Source organism: Maniola jurtina, chromosome 3 (assembly GCF_905333055.1).
Source record: "Maniola jurtina chromosome 3, ilManJurt1.1, whole genome shotgun sequence".
NCBI lineage: Eukaryota > Metazoa > Arthropoda > Insecta > Lepidoptera > Nymphalidae > Maniola > Maniola jurtina.
This window is the reverse complement of record NC_060031.1, coordinates 9,406,790-9,425,388: the sequence shown is the minus strand read 5'-3', so window position 1 is coordinate 9,425,388 and position 18,599 is coordinate 9,406,790. Positions and strand designations below refer to the sequence as shown.

The 18,599-nt window shown below is 35.0% G+C and overlaps 4 protein-coding genes across 5 annotated transcripts; 1 reads left to right on the top strand and 3 right to left on the bottom strand.

Annotated features, from left to right (window-relative positions):
* Positions 1–1,093: 1,093 nt before the first annotated feature.
* LOC123879469 lies at positions 1,094–17,899 on the bottom strand. The gene is made up of 4 exons (XM_045927177.1): positions 17,887–17,899; positions 2,927–3,343; positions 2,098–2,498; positions 1,094–1,230 (listed from the first exon to the last, which is right to left on the bottom strand). The coding sequence occupies exons 2-4, from the start codon at positions 3,080–3,082 to the stop codon at positions 1,158–1,160; spliced, it is 630 nt and encodes a 209-aa protein (XP_045783133.1). The 5' UTR covers positions 3,083–3,343; positions 17,887–17,899; the 3' UTR covers positions 1,094–1,157.
* On the top strand, positions 5,655–7,704 carry LOC123879304 (A-kinase anchor protein 10, mitochondrial). The gene is made up of 3 exons (XM_045926950.1): positions 5,655–5,868; positions 5,965–6,057; positions 6,132–7,704. Exons 1-3 carry the CDS (start codon positions 5,844–5,846, stop codon positions 7,604–7,606), a joined length of 1,593 nt encoding a protein of 530 aa, XP_045782906.1. The 5' UTR covers positions 5,655–5,843; the 3' UTR covers positions 7,607–7,704.
* On the bottom strand, positions 8,228–14,580 carry LOC123879426 (G-protein coupled receptor 143-like). Its single transcript, XM_045927134.1, has 7 exons — positions 14,073–14,580; positions 13,717–13,828; positions 13,306–13,400; positions 13,044–13,222; positions 12,519–12,678; positions 10,766–10,933; positions 8,228–8,505 (listed from the first exon to the last, which is right to left on the bottom strand). Exons 1-7 carry the CDS (start codon positions 14,223–14,225, stop codon positions 8,296–8,298), a joined length of 1,077 nt encoding a protein of 358 aa, XP_045783090.1. The 5' UTR covers positions 14,226–14,580; the 3' UTR covers positions 8,228–8,295.
* On the bottom strand, positions 15,543–17,435 carry LOC123879312 (trithorax group protein osa-like). Of its 2 annotated transcripts, XM_045926965.1 has the most exons (2): positions 16,941–17,435; positions 15,543–16,793 (listed from the first exon to the last, which is right to left on the bottom strand). In XM_045926965.1, exons 1-2 carry the CDS (start codon positions 17,210–17,212, stop codon positions 15,644–15,646), a joined length of 1,422 nt encoding a protein of 473 aa, XP_045782921.1. In that variant the 5' UTR covers positions 17,213–17,435; the 3' UTR covers positions 15,543–15,643. The 2 variants fall into 2 exon arrangements, with proteins under 2 accessions (XP_045782921.1, XP_045782914.1); XM_045926958.1 differs by having other exon boundaries at positions 15,543–17,433.
* Positions 17,900–18,599: the final 700 nt, after the last annotated feature.

Below are 18,599 nucleotides of genomic sequence, written 5' to 3'. Positions count from 1 at the left end.
TGATGGCAATCGGCACGGACGTGGGGACGTCCCGCACAGTCCGCGTGCTAACCCGGTTCGGGATTGTGCGAGGCGTCTCCCCGCCTCATACCATCGCCTCCGATTGCCATCTCTACCTGTCGCATACTATGGCTAGGCATTAGGATTACCTATATGTAATAGTATATGGATTACCATATACATCTATGTGCTTAATATTATTTTATCCACGCGAAGTCTTAGGTACCTTTTCACGGCCCATCTGTTTACGGCCGAAATTAATACATAATTATAATCAATGTCCTAGGCTGTGTCTACTGTCTAGGTAATAAATCTATCTGAATCTGTGGACAGTGATGATGCTAAAAAACAAGAATATGGTCATTTTTTTGTTAACAACGTTGCTGAGTAACCTATCGACAGATTGTAGATATCTAAGTAATATTGATAATTATTATTATTAATTATGACCGTTAACCAATTTTGACGGTACAGACATGGTACAGACTTACAGAGACAGCTTGCGTCCTGGAGATGGACATAGACCACTTTTTATTCCGGAAAATCAAAGAGTTCCCACGCGATTTTCGAAAACCTTAATCCACGAGAGCGTGAGCTAATTCGATACGTAGCTTAACGATCAGGTAGTTACTACCTACCGCGAGAAAGCAAAACAAGAAGAACGATTACTATCGATGTTAGTGATAATAGCCGACTATTATCACTAACAACGATAATGATGGACGCCAAATTACCGTCCAAAACGCCAAAGTCGATCAACCATCCATTTATCAAATTGATTCAATGTTGCATCCATATACTATACTTAAATGTAAGTGTCTCTCGCTATGAGTGTTGCCTTTACACGATTCAACCACTGAATCAGTCTACGTTTAGTACAGAAATGGCTTGCATACTGGAGACAATATTATACCGGAAAAGCAGAGTTTCCTTCCCGGGGAATTTATGAAAAACCTTTATCGCCGCGCGGACTAGGTCGAGACTCGAAATCAGCTGGTTTAGTCAATAAGGAAAGGAAAAAGGAAACTTAATTTTATGCTTAATTCATTTATTGTATTAAACAATAGATCACGTCTTGTTGGCACGAACAATAACTACTTTAAAATATCTTTAAAAATCGCTCTTAAATAGTAGGTATATAGATAGGTGCTTGTAAATTAGGAGTTTTCATTACTCTTGTTTTCTCTCCTTAATTTCAATTTTTGCGATAATTTAACCAGTCTTAATAACCTGTAAAGTAAAACATAGATTAGCTCATAAGTACCTACTAAAAATACTTAATTAACAGGTACGCTCAAAAGTCGTAATCTAAAAAATTAAAAATACCTACCACTTCACTGCCAAAAACTAACTAAAAATAAAAAGTAAAATTTTTCTTGAATTAAATTTTTTTACAGCTGCCATATAGAATTTTTTTTTCTAAAAAAATTATAGTCAGTGTCAGTTGGGATAATGTGTAAGTGAATATTCTAACGATACCCATACATCCATAATCCATATCACTAAGTTTAAAATGTCAGATTTTTTCAGCCTCAATTAACTCAACGGTCAGAAGGCGGACTTGAATAATCAACAAGGTAAAGTCCTCTTCCTATTACGTGTAGAGGATTCGATTTCGCGATCAATTCCTAAATGTAGCACACGCTTTACCTTAGTGGAATGAGAAAGGGGGATATGATTCATGTTTTCAACATAGGATCCTACCGAATGACTATACTTAAAGTCATAATTAGGTGTTTATATGATTTTTAAATAAAATCTTTTTCTTCGTCCTAGTATAGTTATTTCCTTCCATCAACCTATGTACGTCAACAACTGGACATTCCTAGGCCTTTTGGAGCACGCCACCATACACGGTCCTACGCGTTTCTTATTCACCCACTTCCCTTCATCTTTTCAAAGTCTAGCGGTTAGGTGAACGCCTCTGCTCCAAGACCAATCGGTTGAGACTGACAAAGCCAGTATACCATGGCCAGTGCCATTTCAGTTTGCTACTCGTAAATGTTCTAGACCATAATAGTGTCAGATAGCTAGCTAATTAGCTATTACTTCAGTTATCCGACGGATATTTTAGTGATTCAATAATAATATACTTACGCATTTTCAGTAGTGTTCATTTTGAGTTGACATTGCCCTTTTTTATTCAAAACATATCCTTTTCTACAGTTTTTACGGGTAGAGCCATGAGTGGGCGCAAGAGTAACATCCTTAATCGTCCCAATATTATGTTCAGATGTGATGTCAGGATACGTTCTCACAGTCGTGGTACTGTCGTCTTTGTCTGGAGCGCCAGTAGCAGCAGTGAATAAAGTAGTTAGTTCATTGTTGACGGGTGCGATTGTGTGTTCTTGTAGCACCGTTGTAACACCTGTGGAATTATCTCTCGTAACTACTCGCTCGGTCGTAGTTGTTGCACGTGTACCGTTAAATGGTTTCGGCGTCGTGCGATTTTGTGGTTTGATTGTTAATTCTGAATAATCGTAAGCGTAGTCATAATCCTGAAAACAAAAGAAATATAATATTATCATTGTCTTACAGCTATTTAAGTAAATATGGTTTTAAATAGATAGAAATAGCAAATCTAGGTCATATAGGACCTATTCTATAAAATATAATTATATTGTATAGGTAAATAATAGGTACCTATCTAAAGATTTTTAGTTTATTTGGATTTAGTGGAAATTCTCAATAGGTAGCCTTTTTCACTGATCTTTATAATAGGTATTATACCTAATCGTGCTGAATTTAAGTACGCGCCAGCACCTATGCCTAGGTAGGTACCTAATAATATCTAACTACCTACAAGTACCTACCTACTTTAATTTTGTTAAAACAAGAATCAAGAATATAATTAGTAAGTAGGTATATCTTCTTACCTAGGTCTAGGCTAAAAAGTACACTTAGATAATAAGAAAATGTATCTCACCACATATTCTTCTTTGTCGCCTTTCAGAATGGCATAAATTTGCACATCCTTAAGGTCGACCTGGACATTAACATCTCCCGTTTGACGCTGGTCATATTGTGACAAATCTGCATAGCTCGATACGAGCAAACAAAGGAAGTTTATTATGAAAAACATATCGAAAACCTGTTGATAGTCAATTTGTAATAACTCCGTTCCGATCGAGTCCCGCGAACTTGCGCAACTGGCCGGGCCGTATTGCTGCCGCCCTGCGACTTTGTGGTCCAAGTTATTTCCATCAACATAACAGTTAATTCAAGTAACCGTGAGAAGGTCGATAGCCTCCGCTAGTGCATTGCGTCGTCGGATCGCGTAAAGATCGCAAACGATTTGTAAAACTACTACTTACGGTAAAATAAACAATCAATAGCCACGTACCTACCTAGTAGGTATCTACTCCGTTTGTTAAACCCTAGCCTATCTCTTCAATGTTCTTAGATTTCAATTCTATAGACCGCACCTATTTATAATTTTATATTAAGAAAATAGATAGATACTAGTTAATTTTCTTACAAATGGATACTACATGTGTAAGGAGAATCGTGTAACTAGGTATTGTTTTACCATGCAGATACTCGTATGCAATAAAGATTTCCAAATAAATAACAATTTCAATACAATCATTAGGTACCTAATTAACATTAAAATAAGTACCTAGGTAATGAAAGAAAATGCTAAAAGATAAAACAAAGATAGATAAAAACAGAGCACAAAAACGTAACATTTTCATCTGTCTGTGACGGGTAGGTATAGGTATAGCTCAGCAGAATGCCTTACCACCATGATATGCTTCATCATGCATACAATGCAAGACGCTGATTTTCAACTGTGATCCGAAGGACTACTCTGATCATATTACATAGATCGATTTAGGTAGTTAGCTATAGTTAACCCATGATGAATTGGATAGTAAAATAATTCCTCATCATCTTAACCCATCGCCGCGGCCGGCCCACTAATGAGGACGAGTCCTTCGCAGAATGAGAAGGTTTAGGCCTAGTTTGCCACACTGGTACCTACATGTGGATTGACAGACTTCACACACCGCACGTGCTGCCGAGAACATTATGGAGAACTCTCAGGCAGGTTTCTGGGTTTCGTTCACTGTTAAATCAAATAAATAATATTTAATTTCTTAATTAAAACGCACGTAAGGTACCTACATCAAAAGTTAAAGGTTAAAACTTCCCGAATTATAGATTATAGAAGACCTAACTACTCTATCATGGCTTTTTAAATAAATCTATCTAAGTACCTATCTAGTTATATACTTATAAATCTTATTTTAATATAAATAAAAATCTGGAATTTATTCCTTGATACCAACTCCTGCAACTAAACATAACATCCGATTAATATTATTAACTAGCTGATGCCCGCAGCTTCGCCCGCGTGGATTGGTCAGATCCCCTGCAGCATCAGGATTGAGGAGTTGGAATCCAATTTTTTTATGAAACAATGTCGCAAAGTTCCTCTATCGATTAAAAAAGAAATGACGCAAATCGGTTCAGAAATCTCGGAGATTTCGGTGTACATAGGTAGAAAAACACAACTCCCTTTTTGAAAGTCGGTTAAAAAAGTAGCCTATGTTACTCCCTGGTCAATTCTCTACTTGTCTGTGAAAATCCCGTCAAAATCGGTTCAGCCGTTCCCAAGATTAGCCTTTTCAAACAGACAGACAGACAGACAGACAGACAGACAGACAGACAAAAATTTTAAAAACGTGTGATTCAGTTATAGTATCGTTCAAATAACCATATGACCTTAATATGCGGTAGTTATTTCGAAATTACAGACAGACACTCCAATTTTATTTATTAGTATAGATATAGATTTGGCTGCGCTGCGCCTGTGTTGCATCAAAAACAATGGATTTGGCGCCTCTAGTACCTATATTATTTTTGTGACGTCACTCACACTCAAAGACCTTACAGTTCTCACACTATGCTCACACCATAGATTATCTACTATATTTGGCTCACGCTATGTCATTTGAACAAAAAAGAGAATGACAAACAGGCTAGCTGGGCACTAGTATTTGCTCTGGGTAGTTGACTCTGCAGCAGTTGTCACCAAACAATTTTTAATACCCTGCAAGCCCTATACAACGTATCTAGGTACCTACATGTACTGGGTTACATCAAGTAAAGTGCACACCCATTGATGTTGAAACCAATTTGATCTGTAGGTACTTACAGGTCATTTTGACATTTATTGGTTGTTATAACGGCAATAGAAATAGATAAACATTCTGTAAAAATTTCAAATCTCTACCTATTACGGTTTACGAGCTATACCTGCTGACACAGACGGACAAACGGACAGTGGAGGCTCAGTAATAGAGTCCTTCGGGTATGGAACCCTGAAAACCATATTATGTACCTAAAATTTGCGGGGTGACATTGTCATAGCACAACAGTTTGATTTAGAAAAACCTAATATTGAATATTTAGCAATTTATGTGAACACTTCATACTACAAAACATGGGATTTATCTCAAGATTTAATCTTGTTGGCATCCTAAAATCAAAAACCCCAGCTACTACGACAATGTTACCCGATTCCACTGTATCTTTTTACAACTTTTTCTTCTGTGGTCTGGAATTGACAGTCGTCGTCTGTGGTTAAGTGTTGACAGCACATAGACAGCATCCTATATGTTATTGGTTATTGGTCTGTGAGCTGAGCACAGTTGACAGCGGTGGTTGACAGAATAGCGATACGATAAGCGAAATGTTTTTGCCACTTTATTTACAAATTATTTGATAACATTTTATTGCTTTTCAGTCTTAATGAAAAAGAGTACTCATTTTCAGAGTTTGATTTTGCCATTTTCAAATCTTTTACTGGATATTTCATAACGATTGTCTCGTAAGAAATGATAAAATTTTGGAAAAGCGCAGGTTTGTTATTGTAACTGTTATTATTTAAAGCAGTTTTGTGTAATTAAATTATAGATTTGCTTACCTATTTTACTTTGCTTTTAATATCATTTCTAGCAAAAGGTAAAACTGGCTGCCCCGTACGCCCTCCTGAAGGAATAGAAAACAGGCAAATCAAACTGGATATTGAAGGAAGCAATGACGTCGATGGTAAATATTTCCTCATACAGATTTATTCCTAAGTTTTCTATTCACTTTTACTTAGATAATTATATTGCTTTCAGACAAAAAAGACATTTTTGAGAAAAAATCGAAATTATCTATTAGTTTGCGTGACATACTTATAGAAAAAACCGCTGTTAAATATTTTACAATATATATGGAAAATATTGGCAAACAATATCTTATTAAGTGCTGGATGGAATTAGAGAATTTCAGGTTTCAACTATCTGATGAAAACAAACACAAAGAAACTACTCACTCAAAAATAAGTCACACGAAAAGTTTAGATGATGAACCAAACAATATAGATAGTATTGAACAGAACTGTGAAAATTTAATGATAAAAAAATTTGGTTGGAGAGCGAGTACCAGTAACCTAAGAAAAGCCAACAGTAAATGTTCAGTAAATTCCTGTGGGAATTTATTGCAACATTTAGATAATTGTGATTGCTGTGATGATAAAAAAACTACAAATTTTACTGAAAAAGCTATAGACTTGTTTAAGAAGTATGTGGCTTTGGAAGCACCATATCAGATAGATTTATCAGATGATATAAGAAAAACTGTTATATCAGATATATGTCAACCTGAAGGTCAAATAAGTGGAGACTGTTTTAAGCCCGTTCAAGACATTTTATATGACCAAATAGATAGAAACTATTTTCTAGGATTTCAAAACAGTCCTCTCTATATCAAATCACAGATAGATATATTGACCAGTGGACATATTAATCTAAAAGATATACTATATAATGATACAATTTTATTTTATTTTACAGAATTTTTAGAACAAGAATCTTGTAGTAATTTGCTTGAATTTTTAATAGCCGTTATGAACTATAGAGATGATCTGATCAGGGGCAATACACCTAACCTTGAACAAGCTCAAGGTGATGCTATTGTGCTCTATGATAAATATTTTTCTCTTCAAGCCACAAACCCAATAGGTTTTCCCACCGAAATTCGATTGAAAGTTGAAAGTGATATTTGTAGTGAACCTATTGCCACCTGCTTTGATACACCATATATCATTGTATATAAAACCCTTAGTAATTATGTCAAAACATTCTTAGGTTCAGAATTATATTATAATTACCTTTCTGAAATGATTAAATCAGTTGATCAGACATGGTCTCATAACTGCAAATCTCATTCAGACTGCAGCAGCGAGTTTAGCATAAGCACACAAAATACTCTTTTAGCCACAGGTGACCCTCAATTCCGAAAAAAGCGTAACTATTCTGTACCTGATATGACAATAGATTCTAATCAACTGTATAACGCAGATGCTTTATGGCAAAGAAAGAAGCATGATGGCCTAAGTCTTGGCAGAATCAACAGTTTGGGAAGGTTTGAATCAAAATTTGAACCAGATCCTGACAAAAAAGAGAGATCTATCTTAAAGAAAATGGTGAGTAAATTTTTAGCAACAAACACATCAAAAGTTGAAGAGGAAATGGCATGGCAAATCGCTCATATGATTGTTAAAGATGTCACAGATTTAACTATGGCACCCCCTGAAAATGACAATGTATGATTATAAGTATGTGATAGTAATTGTTTAAAAGCATATATTTTGTAAATAATGTTATAAATGTATAATAAATACTATATAAGAGATATTAAATCTTAAATGCCTGTAGTGTTATTTTACTGTAGAGAAAGTGTACCTTACCTATCACATCATAATTTTTTTTTGAAACCGACTACTATGCCTACTGCTTTATCTTATTACTAGCTGCTTTAAATAAATAAATAATATTTTATTTCAGACAAAGCCCAAACTATAATAATTACAAAGTTATTGTAATAGAAACTCCTTATAATTATATGTATTTCAGTAATGTTAGTAAGACTATAATAGGTACTATACATAATATGTGCCTATCATATTGCTACTTCTGGATAAATAAAATAGCTTTATAATGATGAAAGAATTACTCTTAAAATTGATTTAGTAGTTTCAGAGTTTATCCATTACAAACTTCTTCTCTTTATAATATTAGTAAGTATAAATGAATATTTATATTTGACTAAATTCAAAAATTACAAGATGATACTTTGACATTAATATTACTTGAACCAAGTCAGGTTTAATCAATTTACTAATTTTATCTCAAAAATGGATAAAATTTAGGTACAAAATAAAAATCTAATATCAATGCAAATTTTTATTACAAAATTATCACAAAATGTATAATTATAAAAAGTATAAAACTTAATAAATTACATGGTAGCATAATTATTGTTTATGGCAGGAGGTATTGGCGACAGTGGCAAACGAGGTGGTTCTGAACCAAGTAGTGGTGATTGCTCATCATGGAAGGAAAAGCTTTTTTGTAAGTTAGGCAACGTATATCTCTGTCGCCTTAAATCAGGATTCCATTTTCTGTATACTAAAGCATTCAACAATGCCTGCATGGGATTTAATAAAGCCTGAAACCATGAAGCAATTATTATTTTCAATCAATTTTTTGGACTTGGGCCTTTGCACACCACGTTTTTTAAACGCACCGTTGACGCGCGTTTGTAGCGATACAATCGCGATACGCACGCGAGTCAGACGCCGCCTGTAGACCTTTGCAGACCTGTATAAATTCTAATACGCGTTTGAATCCATATAGACGCGCGTGTGTAGCGATTCAAACGCGATGCTAACGCGCATATGTATCGATACAAACGACAACAAACTGCTCTGTAGGATAAAAGCGCGCCGTCGACGCACGTTTCTAAAACGTGCGTCAACGGCGCGTTTAAAATACGTGATGTGCAAAGGCCTCTAATTCTACAATGTTTATTGAAATTCTTTAGCGGGCTAATTATTGAAATATTTTTTATGCATTGCTGAAATTTTCAAAATGTTCATACAATAAAGAAACTTCATTCATCATTATCAACCCGTTACCGGCTCACTACTGAGCACAGGTCTCCTCTCAAAATGAGAAGGGTTTGGGTATAATCTACCATGCTGGCCAAGCGGATTGCAGACTTCAAACACTATTGAGAACATTATGGACAACTCTCAGACATCATTAGAGCAAGTGATAATTAAATGCTTAAAACGCAAATAATTCTAAAAAGTTATGAGGTGCACGCCCAGGACCCCGACCTCCCAAATATGAGGCCGACGGGCGACGACGTCTTAACAACCAGGCAATCATCGGCGCCGAAGAAAAATCATTAAATAAGCCTCATAAGTGTAAGGTTATTTTTAAAAATTGATTTGAGTTGTCAAAAATAATATAAAATTATTAATTTATCTAATGCAGGTAGTTTGATAAAATCGATATTTGGCTCATTCGATGTCATACAATCTGTTACTAGGAGGCCGACAAGATTGAACTTGCATAAATACGGGTGTTTCGAAGGTTTTAATTCAGTCTCCTTCCGAGATTCGGAGCGATATCGCATATTTTCGGTATTTGGATTGTGAACTGAATAATTAGATGTTGTGATAGCAATCACGCTCTAATTAAATTATTTATTTTGTCATTAGTTTGTTTAGATTAAAACTCTCGGATAACCTCTACACATTGAACCTGATGTTTTTTGTGTTGGTTTGAGAGGACATTCCAATAATTCGATAAAAATATTTAAATAATACCTGCTTTTCTGAGTGACGCCAATAATTCAGAAGCGGGACGTGTCTCACGTTGTCTTAATTTCGCTTTGGTATCTTTTTGTAAACAACCCACATTTGATTAAAATTTTTATTGAGTTTGATTTGGTGATTAAAATTTTTAGTTTTTTTTTAAGAATTTAGTCTTTTGTGAAGTGGAAAGTAATTTGCAATAAGTGGTTCAGATTTTGTATACATCGAATGAGAAGTTAGTCGTTTGGATTTATTGTTGACTTGATATTAAAACTGAGAGTTCGGCAGTTCAAGGGTAGGTTTTAATGATTTGACGGAGGGCAGGATAGCCCATGATTTGGATTTGACTTAGGGCAAGGAAGCCCGCGACTGACATGACAAGATTGATTAGAAACACGAGGACGTGTTAAATTCAGGACGGCCGAACTGTAAGGTTATTTTTAAAAATTGATTTGAGTTGTCAAAAATAATATAAAATTATTAATTTATCTAATGCAGGTAGTTTGATAAAATCGATATTTGGCTCATTCGATGTCATACAATCTGTTACTAGGAGGCCGACAAGATTGAACTTGCATAAATACGGGTGTTTCGAAGGTTTTAATTCAGTCTCCTTCCGAGATTCGGAGCGATATCGCATATTTTCGGTATTTGGATTGTGAACTGAATAATTAGATGTTGTGATAGCAATCACGCTCTAATTAAATTATTTATTTTGTCATTAGTTTGTTTAGATTAAAACTCTCGGATAACCTCTACACATTGAACCTGATGTTTTTTGTGTTGGTTTGAGAGGACATTCCAATAATTCGATAAAAATATTTAAATAATACCTGCTTTTCTGAGTGACGCCAATATAAGGTAATTTACTGTACTGTAATATACAGGTATTCCATGTCAGAGGTTATTTGCCATGCTATGCCACTGAGCATTACATATGTGCCCTGGTATGTTACATTTTTAAATTTTCATACAACATCGGATATACAGTCCTGGCAAGGAATCTGTGTGCAGGAAGTTCTTTATAATATATTCTGTTCCTTTAATAAATAATTATATATTGTTTAAATTCTCTGTTGTTTAAGAAATGTAGATATAACTTACCATGATATACCATATGGAGATTATGACTTTAACTGGCATGTTAAACCACATGGTCCACACCAAGAATCCATTAATAAGATTTGGGATCCAACATACATAAAAAACAGCATTAATAAGAAAGAATTTTAATCTCAGTGTGTCAACAACTCTCCGTTCTTTGCTTGTGAACTGCAATACAATAGTAAAACGTAAAACATATTTTACTAAAACATAACTAAACAACGTTTTTCCGATGCAGATTTTATTATTTTACTTACTAGCAATTCATTCTTGCCAGTCAGATTTTCAACTAAAGGATAGAAGAATATCTAAACTAAAAAAACCGGCCAAGTGCGAGTCAGACTCGCGCACCGAGGGTTCTGTAGGTACTCAGGTATTTTCTCCGACATTTTGCATGATAAATCAAAAACTATAATGCATAAAAATCTGTTTTAGAATGTACAGGTAAAGCCCTTTCATACGATACCCCACTTGGTATAGTTAATTTTACTTTGAAAATTGAAACACATTTTAATTTTTTTTGTGAGGTAACCATAAATTCACAGTTTTCAGATTTTTTTCCTTTACTTGTGCTATAAGACTTACCTACCTGCCAAATTTCATAATTCTAGGACAATGGGAAGTACCCTATAGGTTTTCTTGACAGACATGACGGATGGACGGATGGACGGACGGACGGACAGACAGACAACAAAGTGGCAAAAGAATGAGTAAGAGTTCCGTTTTTCCTTTTGAGGTACGGAACCCTAAAAATTACTAATAAAATCTGATTAGATACCTCATTTATCAGACAAGTTTTAAATATTTAATTAAGTATGTTTATGTATGCAATAATAATAATCATTAGCTATTGAAATTTTTATGAATATTAATTAGCTAATATCGGGCATGCATTGCAATGTTACTCACGCGCCAGCTTTTGTATTTTGATGGTATTACGTCAGACACTCAGAAAGTTTCAATCTAGCTTTCTGACAAGTACCAAAAACAACTAAGTACAAAGTTTCAATTTGATGAATGATCCGTGAATGCATAGATAATGAACAAAAAGACATACACAACAATAATTTTTATATGTACATATAAAATTATAATATTATTGGATGCATTCATTAATTATTATTAAGTACTAGAGGATGCCCGCGGCTTCACCCGCCTGGATTTCGGTTTTTTAAATCCCGCAGGAACTCTTTGATTTTCCGGGATAAAAAGTAGCCTATGTCCTTCCCCGGGACGTAGCCCATGTTTGTACCAAATTTTATCAAAATCGGTTCAGCGGTTGGGCCGTGAAAACGTAGCAGACAGACAGACACATATTCGCATTTATAATATTAGTATGGATAAACCCATAGTTCTTGCAATTCACGAGCGCACTTAAATGTTACTTGTGAACATCGTATATAAGCATATTGCGTAAGTGTACGTGCCTGTCCGGCCAATTAATTATTATTATTATTTTTTAAGAATATTAGCTATGCTAAGCATGACTAATACTCCCTTTTCCCCTCCAATTAAACGTAAAACTTGTGCCAGGAGTGGATACGACAATAGTGCAACGGGTGGGGTTTGAACCGCCGACCTTTCGGAATTCAGTCCGCTCCTCAACTGTTGAGCTATCGAGGCTAGAACTTTACATTTACTTATACCGATACGACTAAAACAAACATGAGCTACGCACGCTCATGAAATGCAAGAACTAAACCAAAAAATCCTTGCATTTTGAAACAAAAATTCAACAAAAATGGTAAGGTACCTGAGCTAAAGGGAGTGCTACAGCCATTTCAATCTTCTTACTTGCCATAACATAAATAATAGGGTTCACTATCATAACTACAGCAATGGGCAAGTATGTCACACAGTAATTTGGCAGAATTCTTAAGAAAGCAGTTGAAATAGAAGATATATTATGGCAGCTGAAAAATAAACATTGAAATATTTTTATATTGATTTTTAGTACAGAGTAATGAAACTACTAGTACTAGCACAGAAGACTCCACAAATAGATTAGCAACATCTCTTCACCATCATTGTTTTAAAACATTTTCCTTGGCAAATGGTACAATAAAGTAAGTATTATGGGATAGTAAGTTGTTCACATGCATGCCCTATCTCTAAAATAGTGATGTCTTACAAACAAACCTTAGGATAGAGGATACAATAAATAAAGTAAACGGAAGGGGTAGCTAAATAAATAAAGTTAAAGTTGTGTACACAAAAACGTGTATAAAAATAATACAACAAAATGGTAAATCACTAAATAAATATAAGATATACTTACGTTGCATTAGGTATATAAAGTATAGATAATCCAATGCTAGTGGTAGCCGCAGGTACTCCCCAAGCCAGAGAATGATAAAGTACAGGACGGGAATCAATACCTTTTATAGAATGCCAGGTATCAATTGCATAAAATAATGTCCAAAACCAAGTAGCTGTATAGAAATACTGTGTCCAAGCCTTGAAAGAAATAAATAATAATCAAGATTTATAGCATAAAATATAAATTTTAGCATGTAACAAGATAATAAAACTTAACTTACCGATATAATACTGCAAAACAAAACACTGACATCATCATTAGGCATGGGCATAATACTCTTGTATTGCAACCATAAAGATGATCTGATTAGAACACCTGAAATGGAAAAAATATGAATTATTCATATTTTAAGGCTATTAGATTTACATCATACATGAATTAAATATGTAATAATAATTATCAGGAAATTGAAATAATAAAAAGAGATTACAGGTGTAAACCCATAAGGCCATAACTGAGTAAAGTCTTGTGGTAGTGGAGGGGTGCAGTCATGAATCAGTGAGCTCTCGGGTCACTTCATCACCACACAAAAGTTTTGTCCCTCAGAATAACTCACAGTTCATGTTAACTTCATAACTTACACTAAAGCCTCAGATGTTAAAAGTAAACTATTTCATAGGACGGTTTTTACCAAGTGAAGCCATTAAATCTGCAACAGCCAACCAGACTATGATGTGTCGCCCTCTAGTAGAAGAAAGGCTTTGGGGTCTGTAAGTGTTTTGAGATAGGCTCCGAGGAAAGATCTGTATGAGTAATAAAAAACTACATATTATTGGTAGAACAACATTATATGAACCAGTCTGAAAATATAATCAAAAATAAGTTTTTCGTGAATGAATCTAGGCTCCTTCGTAGTGATTTTAGTCACCTGACAATTTACAATTAGGTAGACCATAGACATATTTGTTTCTTGTGCCAGATGGTACTCAATAAGAAAACTCTTCATTGAAATTCAAAAAATTATGATACTAAGTGCTTAAATCTCACCTGATATAAAGAACCAAGGATTCCAATTGTTGAAGACACTAAACATACTGTATTATAAGATTCAGTATTGAATTCATCCATAATTTTTATTGCCAGATCTTCATTATTGCCTGTGTGGTGACAGCAAAACGTTTGTATAGTGGGATCAGACATTTTTGAAAATAATAATGTCTGCTGGTACTTAAGTGGTATTTTCGAAGTGCACAGCCAGGTCAAAATTATTATGAGTTAAGGTAAAAGGTCATGGACAGTGTATTTGAAGCATTTAGTCACATATTTTAAACACATGGTAGGTACGAAACAAACACGAAGCTTATTATAATTATAAATGAATTTTTTATCGTTTGATTAGAAAATTTAATATAAAATAATCATTTTCAAGTAGGTAATATTTTCAGTTAAAGATGATTAAGATATCTACATAAAAATAATTTATTTTGATTTTTAAAGTTGATTTGAAATAGAAAAAATATTTCCCTCAATGACAACCACAAAACAAAATGACCATTGACATTGACAATTGTAATGACAATCAGTGACAATTGGCAAATGACAAGTGACAGCAGTGATTTTATTTCTGACTTGTTGTGCTGACTCTGGATTCTAGCTCCCAAACTCTTTTACAAAAGAAATGGGTAACATTAATAGAGTAGCGGAAGTTTTTAATATACCATTAAAGTTATTTATTGTTCCTTTACGAGCTTCTGGCTTCGTGCTTTACAAAAATCATTTAGTGCGAGTCAGACTTGCACACGAAGGGTTCCCTACCATCAAAGTATCACATGTACAAGAAATATCACTTTTTCATAGTGCAAAAATGAAGTGCATGGTGGAAGCCATTGATTTTGAAAGAGCCACTCGTGGAAGCAGTGGCAGATCGACGAGTAGTTAGTAATCTATACGTCTTACTTATAATAAAACTCTGATTGAACGATTTCAGTTGGTACATTAATAATATATTTAGAATATTTTAATAAGGGGAAACATTACTATCGCAATTTTTGTCTGCTTGTCGGCACTATATAATATGTACCTGTACCTACTTTCTAAAACAGATTTTTATTTATTTTTATGCATAATAGTTTTTGATTTATTGAAATATCAAAAAAAATACCCGAGTACGGAACCCTTGGTACGCGAGTCCGACTCGCACTTGGTCGGTTTTTCTATGATAGTATTATTACCTACACTTCAAGGGAATTTCTAAATATTTTTAGGGTTCAAACCTGTGTCTTCTGGGCTAATAAAATTATATATTATAATTTTCGGTATATTATGTATTAAAAATTAGGTAAGTATTTAAAAATTCCTACCCATATTTTGTTTATGGAATAGATAGACTCCCCGTGCGAAGCCGGGGCGGGTCAACTGGTAACTAACTACTAATATAACATTTTAAAACTAAACTAAATAATAAGATTTTTACTATTACAAAAACATTCAGGGAATATAATTATTATTTAATTGACAATAAATGAATTATTAATGACTCTACAGTAAATAAATAATAGCTGTAAAATTACTTAAACATAATTCAAGACCTAAATTTTGTAACATACATAATGATGATTTCAGGTTTGCATAATATGTTCGGTGGTGTGAAGCGGAATAACAGTTAAATTGTGCTTTACACTAAAACAAGGATTGATCGGATCTCGAATTTCCCCTTCTTCCTGGGTACAATTAAAATCAGTTTCTTCATACTTTGGGTTTTCGTCAGTTGTAGAAAATCGCAGGGCAGTCGGTTGATCGGAATAAATTAATGTATTATTTTCGGGGACAGTTCCATTTTCAATTTTCGTTGGGTCATCAAGGATAGCAGGCTCCGTAACGTTATTTTCAGCAGCTGTGTTTAGTAATACAGAACATGGAATAGTTGTCATGAATTCTTTACCAGCTTTCGTAACAACAGTTATCGTACATTTTGTTTTATCGTTTGTTTGATTGTTTACACTGACGTCTTTTACATCAGCGTCTGGGGTAAAGGATGTTGCAATTGAACAAGGTATGGCTATGATTTCTGTAGCATTTTCATTATCTATTGTAAGTGTGCAATTAACCAAATCACCCAAAATCGGATCGACAGCTGGTGCAGTACTATTATCTGGAGCTACTGCTATAGGTTGACCTCGGTTATCATATATTACAGTATGGTGATGACTACCAGTCGATCTAGCTAAATTCCATAAGGCTAAACCGGTCAAAACAGTTCCGATTCCTGCACCGGCAATACCCACTCCAGTTAAAGCACTTCCTGTGCGACCGACACTTCCAAAACCCCTGCCGCTATTTGCGTAGTTTCCAAAATACCCAGGTGCCTGTGGACTATAAGGTCCTGGTCCGCCATATCCTCCATAGCCGTGTCCACTCGAATACGGGGGTGGTGGTCCTTGAGAGTGAGGGTGATAATAGCCGTTTCCTCCACTTGCGTAAGGGGGTGGCGCTGCGTGGTTATAATTGTTACCAGCGTTAGCAGTGGGATAATTACCTGCGCCTTGTGGTTTATTATAATTTGCCGTGTTTAGGCCTTGATATGGAGGTGGAGCTGCATTGTGACCGGATAACCCTTGTCCTTGTGGGTACCCAGCTCCGGAGCTTGAACTTCCTGACAGTCCGTTTGACACTGGATAGGAGTGACTATTTTGTTGCGATTGAGGCGCAGATTGTTGGACACTACTTCTTTGTACACTTTCTTGATAACTTGGTGGTTGTTTGGGTTGTGAGGATCCACCTCCTGAGCTTGAACTTCCTGAGAGTCCATTTGACACTGGATACGAATGACCCGAATGACTGTTTTGTTGCGATTGCGGAGCAGATTGTTGTACAGGCACGTAGCTTTTTTGAATGTTTTCTTGATTACTTGACGGCTTATTACCCGAGAGACCAGTATGGCTCGAAGGATATGAATGAGCTTGAGTGTTTGGTTTTTGTGCCGGCTTTTCCTGCCACCCAAACAAAGACGGCTTTTGGGCAGAAGGTTGAGGATAACTCAAGGATGTTGGTGCGGGCTGCTGGTTTGTTTTTCTACCGGAACTGCGACCAGAGCCTGAACTCCGACTGCGAGACAGTTTCCTCGCACCAATATCACTCACTACCGCAAGTAGCACTAAGAAAGTTATAAGAATTGGCGTTTTCATCATTTTTACTAGATGAACTTTCAAATGATATGGTCGTAAAAGTTCATGTCTCACTGTGGACTATAGGACGTGTGTGTGTAGCAATTGTTCAGCGTAGTATGTTTCTAGAACGTAGCGTTGCTGTTCGGTCACCCTATTAGACGTTATTATTGTAGGGAGGTCTACCTTTGCATGACGCGCGCAAACAAATTACTTTCGTAAAATCAATAGGGTTACTACGGAGCTAGTTTTCTAACATCAGAAATAGAAAAGACCTTGATTGTTTTATATACTTAATATACTAACTACATAGTTACGTACTGAAAATGTTTTGAATTCAACGGAATTCCTTATGATACAAAGTAATATTAACTTTCTTATTTCAATTTTCATCAATAGAAATGATATTAAATTATTATTAATTTACTTAGGTACTGAAGGTAGTTTAGATCGATATCTGGCTCATTCGATGTCATACGATCTATTGCAAGGAGGTCATCTTAAAATAATTTGTGTAAATACGGGTTGGGATTGGGACCTTTGAAAGTCTTGGATGAACAAATAGAAAGACTTTCATTTCTCGAGGCTCGGAATCCTAATTGAATAGGTGCATTCGCTGTTTAGACCATGATCGTAATTAAATTTTTTTTACTTGGTAGGCTGGGGTTTTTTTTATTGAAATTATTACAAGATAAAACTTAAAGCTAGCCTTATCCATTACTTAGAAACAAATCATGCGGCCGCGTGGAATGGTGCCAAGAATGAAATTAGTAAACTAATAAATTATGTTCCCTAGTACATTTTAATAACTTTTTTGATATGGAACCACAAATTTTAGGTTAACTGACAGCTCGCTTTACGAATTCCTATTTTTGTTAAAAATATGAGAGGTACCTAGGTAGGTATCCACTAAAAATACAAACTTTGCCAATAGTACCACTGCAACTGAGTAACGGAAGTCTTACTTGCCCTTGTTACCGCTGTAAACATTGAGGATAAAAACGATCATCCTTATGTCTTCGGCATAAAGTTGTATTCAAAAGGCTGTTTACGATATTTCAACAGCAATTTATCCAATTTCAAGTCACTCAAACACTCAATTGATAAATTGAACAAGAATCTAAGTAGGTAGATGTCAAAGGAGTGACTGAGTCAGCAATATTATACATGATTAAATATTATAACAATATTATTATTTGTTAATATTTACGCTATCTTACAATAGTAGGTAAAATTGTAATATTACTAGCTGATCCGTCCCGGCTTCGCTCGGGTGGAATTTGAAAAATTCTAATGGGACCTCACGGGGACCTCAAACTCCTGCATACTCATAGACAAAGTTTACACAAACAAGATATAGACTAGTTTGTGAGTTATAGTCGATACTAGAACTAACTTCATATACTTTCAA

Excerpts from the sequence above, each read along its gene's own strand:
- LOC123879469 (XM_045927177.1), bottom strand. The coding sequence starts at position 3,082 with ATGTTTTTCATAATAAACTTCCTTTGTTTGCTCGTATCGAGCTATGCA. Across the intron at positions 2,499-2,926 it reads GCGACAAAGAAGAATATGTG|GATTATGACTACGCTTACGA; the intron begins GTGAGATACATT and ends TTTTGTTTTCAG. Across the intron at positions 1,231-2,097 it reads ATGAACACTACTGAAAATGC|GTTATTAAGACTGGTTAAAT; the intron begins GTAAGTATATTA and ends TTTACTTTACAG.
- LOC123879304 (XM_045926950.1), top strand. The coding sequence starts at position 5,844 with ATGATAAAATTTTGGAAAAGCGCAG. Across the intron at positions 5,869-5,964 it reads AAAATTTTGGAAAAGCGCAG|CAAAAGGTAAAACTGGCTGC; the intron begins GTTTGTTATTGT and ends TATCATTTCTAG. Across the intron at positions 6,058-6,131 it reads AGGAAGCAATGACGTCGATG|ACAAAAAAGACATTTTTGAG; the intron begins GTAAATATTTCC and ends TATTGCTTTCAG.
- LOC123879426 (XM_045927134.1), bottom strand. The coding sequence starts at position 14,225 with ATGTCTGATCCCACTATACAAACGTTTTGCTGTCACCACACAGGCAAT. Across the intron at positions 13,829-14,072 it reads TCCTTGGTTCTTTATATCAG|ATCTTTCCTCGGAGCCTATC; the intron begins GTGAGATTTAAG and ends TTACTCATACAG. Across the intron at positions 13,401-13,716 it reads AGATTTAATGGCTTCACTTG|GTGTTCTAATCAGATCATCT; the intron begins GTAAAAACCGTC and ends TTTCCATTTCAG.
- LOC123879312 (XM_045926958.1), bottom strand. The coding sequence starts at position 17,212 with ATGATGAAAACGCCAATTCTTATAACTTTCTTAGTGCTACTTGCGGTA.